The following is a 6,051-nucleotide window of genomic DNA, read 5'->3' on the forward strand; positions in this document are numbered from 1 at the left end:
CTTAGTGTTAGAAGCTGCTCGTGATCCTTCAAGAGTGCTCCGCGATGAGCGTGCAGCTAAAGGGATGGCGAGAGACCAGACTCGCGCGTGGGCTTTCAGTGCTGCATGAGGCCCTGTGGTATGAATCTTCTCTGCACCCCAGTGGGTGTATGCACCCCTCTTAGAGGCTCTACCACGGTGACTAACAGAAATGTGTCATCTCCCTCATGTGTCAGGACAGGAAAAACTGAGGTCGTATGAAGCCATTTTGTCAAACAGAACTCTGCCATTACCACCCTGCTTTTTTTCTGTGATGGCTTTCTTACAGCATGACATCTTTCTGACCCCCGTGGCCCCCCTTTCAAGAACCCACAGCTCAGCAGGCCACCAGCACCTCAGGCTCCCACTCCGTGCTGACCTCAAAGTGGTGACTACCGGGAATGATCATTACCTTTACCCATCATTGAACCTCTTCACCTTGATGACAGTCTGTCCCACGCTAGCCCCGCCTCCCGAGGCAGGCCCACTGACAGAGGTCTCCAGTGAGCTATAGCTGTCCTCAGCCTCTCCTGGACTAGAAGCCCCTAGAAGGCTGGGAACATGTCTCACCACCTTATTCCTCAAAGCTCTTAAGATGATACTTTGCAAGTAACAGGCCCTCGGATACTTGTTGAATGAGAAGCATAGGGCTGTGATTCCTCACCTCTGTTCTCGTCAGCTTCATTCCAGAATCTTTACTGCAAAACAACTTACAAAACAAGTCACAGAAAGTGAAACGGAGTGCTCTGGGTTTTGTGGCAAAGACAGGGCTTCTCTTCTTCCTCAGCACACAGCGAGTCTACACTTCTCTGTCTTGACCACAGTTAGGACATCACTCTGAGCTTGAGCCAATGGAATGCAAATAAAAGGGACAGGTGCCCCTTGCAGGCCCCGCCCACGAAACCTCTCAGGCTTGTTCCTCCATCTTCTGACCCCTTCCAGTTCATGAGGAACTTGACTCCCCAGAATCCTTAGAGGCCCCATGTTCAAAATGGAAGCACCTCCAGCAGCCTGGGTCCTTGGATTACTGTTTCAGAGAGGGCCACTCCCCCCCCAAACTCACACACACACACACACACACACACACACACTAACAACCTGTAACCACCTTAGATTGCCCTGAGATTGAGAAATGCACTTTGTCATTACATGTTTGGGTCTACCTGCTACTGTAGCCAAGCCCTCTCTAACCATTCCAGGATCATTTGAAACTGATACCAAATTATTTTCTTTCTTCCCTATCATCGCTAATGAGAATTTCTAACAAAAAGTCCTCTAAAACTTATAGGTTACAGACCCAAATGGACAAGATGAAGATACTAAGTACCTACAATTCCTGGAAGGAAACACTGTTAAATAACTGCTTTAAAAGAAAGAAAGAAAGAAATAGGGGCACCTGGGGGGCTCAGTCAGTTAAGCATCTGCCTTCAGCTCAGGTCATGATCCCAGGGTCCTGGGATCAAACCCCACAGCAGATTCCCTACTCAGCAGGGACCCTGCTTCTCCCTCTGCCACTCCCCCTGCTTGTGTTCTCTCTGTGTGTCAAATAAATTAATAAAATCTTAAAAAAAAAAATCAATCAATCAATCAATCAATCAAGGTAATTGTCTAGTACAAAAGTACCTGACCAGACAGACTGCTCCTAACAGGAACCACAGAGGGCAGTCTTGCTAACTAACTTACTGTGTCACCTAACCTCATCTTGTTAGTTCCCCACAAGCCTCCCGCTTTTCTTGGAGTGGCTCTGTGAAGACGGACAAGTAGACACTTTCCCTCTTGGGTCTCCTAGGGAGATAGCAGGGTGCACTGCAATGTGGCCCATTACTGCAAGGATCTAGGTACTTCACAGGTCAAATTGCAAGCTGTGAGACCTAAGGGCCCAATTTAACCAGTTATGGTATTATTTCCCAACTTCAGCACTGCGGAAAGTATTCGTTCAAGCCAGGAAGCACTTTGCAGTAATAAAACCATCCTGTAGGCCTCTGAGATACTTGTAACAATTATCCGTAAAACTATGCATTTAATATGCCTCATATGCAAATTATATGACTATAGTGTATTTCACTATATGTTATTATACTAGCGTCAACTGTCTGTGTGGGTATTAACATGTCTCCCACTGATGGACTGAAAGCTCTGTCGTCTGGTGGGAGGCAGGAGCAAGGGACTTGCTCGGCCCAGCACCCAACACATACCGCTCCATGTATAACTGGCCATCAGCAGATAAATGCACCACCACAGCGCTCCCCCACTTCCCTCCGTAGCAGCTTGGTTCTTCTTTGGCTTGGAAACCCTAAACACACTACCTTACAGCTCCTAAGTGCTTCACGGCTCCGGAAATTCCTTCACATATTCTCACTGGAACCTCACCCAATCCTATGACTTTAACCAGGGCTCAGAGGAGGCTTACATCAAGTCACAACACGGCTTCGACGGCACTTAGCTTTTCTGACTCCCCAGGGGCACTGTTCTTTCCCCTGTTAACGTTCCACCTTCCGTATCCAGAAAGCTTTAAAGCAGCCTCTGAAAACTTCAGGTTTAATTTCTAGGTCACTTTTTTTCATCAGTGTGAAATGTCATTAACTGAAGACTTCATAACAAGCGAGTATTTAGAAAACGTAACTGGAAGGAAAATAATCACTAACTACAGTGAGCTCAAAATGGAAAAACTTCAAAATATTGCATCCCCGTTAGCACTGCAAGAAATCAACGCAGAAAGAACACACTGCGGTCCTACCTCCCTTGATGGAGGTGCCTCTGATCGCCACATCCTGCTTCTCTAGAAACCCCAAAGGCCTAGGCTCGAAGGCCTGATCTTCCTCAGATCGTCTCACACTCTGCAAACACCTGCTCCCCCTGAAGAGACAGCATTCACTTATTAGAACACACAAAGACGGAGATGCAGGATTTTCACAAGGATAAGAAGGAACAGTGAAAAAAAGGAGAAACAAGAAAATGACTATTACAGACTATATTTTTATATATTTGAAAGGCTTTTCCTTCTTTCAATTCATTCCACAACCACTTTTAAGTTGTTACCATATCCCAGATTCATTATAAACACCATGAGGGCTTCCTCTCTTGGTATCTTGGTGTCAAATGCTGAACGATGAGCACACAAAACAGAAAAGATTTTGCCTGCCCATAAGGCAGAGAGCAAAACAATGACAAATCACCATACATAAGGCAATATAAGTGCTGCCCAAACAACGCATGGAGTGCTGAGAGTAAAGGGAACAGAGTAGGGATGTTGAAAAAGGCTTTATGAAGAGTTCAGCCTCGGAAGACGGGTAGGATTCACTAAGGCAAAAGAAACACTATGTACAAAAAGCAGAGAAATAGCACAGCATTGGTGCAGTGGGAAGTCGAATTGCGTTAGAACAAGAGGTTCACAGATGGGGGAGAAGCTGGAAAAGGAATCTGAAGGCACAGACTGTAAAGGTCCTTAAATAGAGCCCTAAAGAAATTGCGGGCTTTACCGTGTAGGCGATTCGGGGATTATCTAGTTTACCAGCAGGGCCAACGCAGAGTCAGATTAACACTCTATAACAGTCATCCTGGGAGCTGGGTACAGGATGGGTGGGTACAGAGACCGCCAGGAAAATCAGACAGAAAGCCACTTCCCTACCCAAGACGAGAGTTGGGAAAGGCCTGAGAGCAGCAGAGATAGGGAGGAGGGGAACAGGAAGGTCAACACATCTTTTTCGACAAGACTGAAAAGAACGATGAAAGAGAAGTGACAAAGGTAACTGACATTTCTAGCTGGAACCCAGAGGTCACGTCATTAACCACGTTAAGGAGTAAAAGAGAGACAGTGTTTTTGTTTTACTTGCTTTTTCCTGGAAGGGGAAGATGAAAGTTTCCAGTTTTGAAAGCAGTTGTTTGTTTTAAAGTTATCTGTGGGATACTGGGTTAAGCTCCAGGAAGAACTTTGAAATAGGAGACTGGTCCTCAAAAGGCATGTGAGTGACAGCTGAAACTATAAGACATGAGATGCTGTGATGACAGATTAATTTCTAGGAGTTAAGTGATTTCCAAGCCAGAAGGGCAAAGACAGAATCCAATTCAGTTTTCAAATAAAATCTGCCTAGAAGAATAGAGTGATATGAGAAGCAGAGAAAAGATGATGGCAGCAAAACTGAACTTCGACCAATACCAACAGTGTTCACACATTCACAGATCACAGAACATGTCAACGATCGGGACACCGATGACCGTAGCTGAATGCTCAGAACCATGAAATACAACGTAAGAGAAAGCAGAGAAGACAGCCACGTAGCAAATTCCAATGCCAATACTGACTACATGAGAAACGAGACAGGAAACAGCAGACCACAAATTCCAAAAGCCTGCAGAAAAGAAATGGGCAGCCCAACTGCGAAATCAGCAAGACCCAAGCACAGCTCCATCTGTCAGCTTACCGTACAGATTCCTTCCCTCTACACCAAGCTTTTGCTCTAAAAAATCACAAGGGCCACGGTCAGATTCGTATACGTTATCATCTAGTTATCTAAAGGGAGATACAGAAGCTCCGCTCCTAAGGAACACAGGAGAGGATCTTCATTGAGGGCACTAGGTAAGTAACCAATTATCTGGATTTGAAATATTCTTATCGTGCACCCAAGTGTCCCCATTTTGTTTTTAAAAACAGGGAAACTGGAGACATAAGGCAATAAAAGGTGGGGTTGTTTGTAATTAGGATGGGGCTGGGGGGCATGAGCAGCAAAAAATACGAAGTTACAAGATGCCTCAGCTTCCATTTGCACCAAACCAAGAGCGGCAGTAAAAGCAATGCTGGGCATGTTCTCAAACTTCATACATTTCAAAATACTTTTGTGCCCACCCTTTGCTGAAGTGGCAAGAGATAATGAACAATAACTTCGGCAAAACTGATACTGGACCCACTTCTGTCTCCAGTGACTACCCATATTACTCAGTAAATTAACCAAATTCAATCTGCTCGTTAGTGAAATGGGCTTGTTTGCATGGGTCCATACCAGAGGTCTCCTTTCACTGTATCTCCTTAATTTATGTGAGCACAGTGCCAGGGCCCAGCAGGCACTCACTAGGTGCCACCATCCTTTGTTCCAGAGGACTTTATTACCTCTAGCTCCATGGGAAAATCACTAACTTCTTGAGGCATCAATTTCCCCACCTGTAATGATGCCTCACAGGGTTGTTTGCAGATAAATTAACGTACTCTGTAAACCATACAGCACAACACAAAATGTAAAGCATAACTGTTTCCAAGCCTGGCAAATAGTAGCAACTTCTGGACTGAAAACACCAGGAGATTTGAATGACTAGTGCCCAATAAGATCTGGTTGAGAATTCAGCACCTGCCTTAATCTCTCCCATCACCCCGTTCAGTTTGCTTAGATCTCAACGTACCCTCCACAAGACAAGCTCGAGGCCTTCCCACATCACCCTAATTTTCTTAATATTCAGGAAAAGGGGATTCAGATAAGGGAGCCTACAAATGAAAGAGTCGCCAGAGGACGCAATCAAATGACTCGCCCAAGGTCAAAACACCAGGGTAGAAAAGGAAATGCCGGCTTGTCAGCCACCGAGGCCACGTCCCCCGTGACTCCTGCAACCGACGGGGAACGACCAGCTCCCCCCTTCCCCAGCCGCAGGACGCAGTGTGGGGGCGACCCTCGCCCTCCTGCGTGCACGCCCCGCCGAGCCCCTCCAGCCTGGCCACCGGCTGCGGACCCGAGCTCCTGCACAGCTGCGCTGGTCCCGGGCCCCCACACCCCCCACGGAACTGCTCCCCGCCCGGCGAGGCCGGACCCCCGCTCAGGACCCCAAGAGCTTAAGTGTCCACACGGCACGGCCCCGCCCGCGCTCCCTGCCTCGACCGCGGCCTCACGCACTATGGCGCTCCGGACCGGGCCTCCCGCCACCGCCGCCGTCGCCGCCGCCGCCGCCGCCGGGCCCGGGCCGCCCGGCCTCCCAGTCCCAGCTTCCCCAGGGCAGCGCCAGCCAGAGCAGGCCGCAGACTTCCTCCGCCAGCTCCGCCCTAGCCGCAGC

The 6,051-nt window shown here is 47.8% G+C and overlaps 1 protein-coding gene across 3 annotated transcripts in view; it reads right to left on the reverse strand.

Annotated features, from left to right (window-relative positions):
* The window catches only part of FBH1 (F-box DNA helicase 1), a 111,056-nt gene extending 105,022 nt beyond the window's left edge, over positions 1-6,034 (reverse strand). For all 3 annotated transcript variants that reach the window (XR_008956503.1, XM_044392073.3, XM_026478707.4), the window contains exon 1: positions 5,895-6,034. Coding sequence is in view for 1 of the 3 variants with exons in the window: in XM_044392073.3 (XP_044248008.1) it covers position 5,895 (1 nt within the window). In the remaining 2 variants the exon portion in view is untranslated. The remainder of the gene's footprint in view (positions 1-5,894) is intronic.
* Positions 6,035-6,051: the final 17 nt, after the last annotated feature.

This window comes from Ursus arctos, unplaced genomic scaffold (assembly GCF_023065955.2).
Source record: "Ursus arctos isolate Adak ecotype North America unplaced genomic scaffold, UrsArc2.0 scaffold_30, whole genome shotgun sequence".
Lineage (NCBI taxonomy): Eukaryota > Metazoa > Chordata > Mammalia > Carnivora > Ursidae > Ursus > Ursus arctos.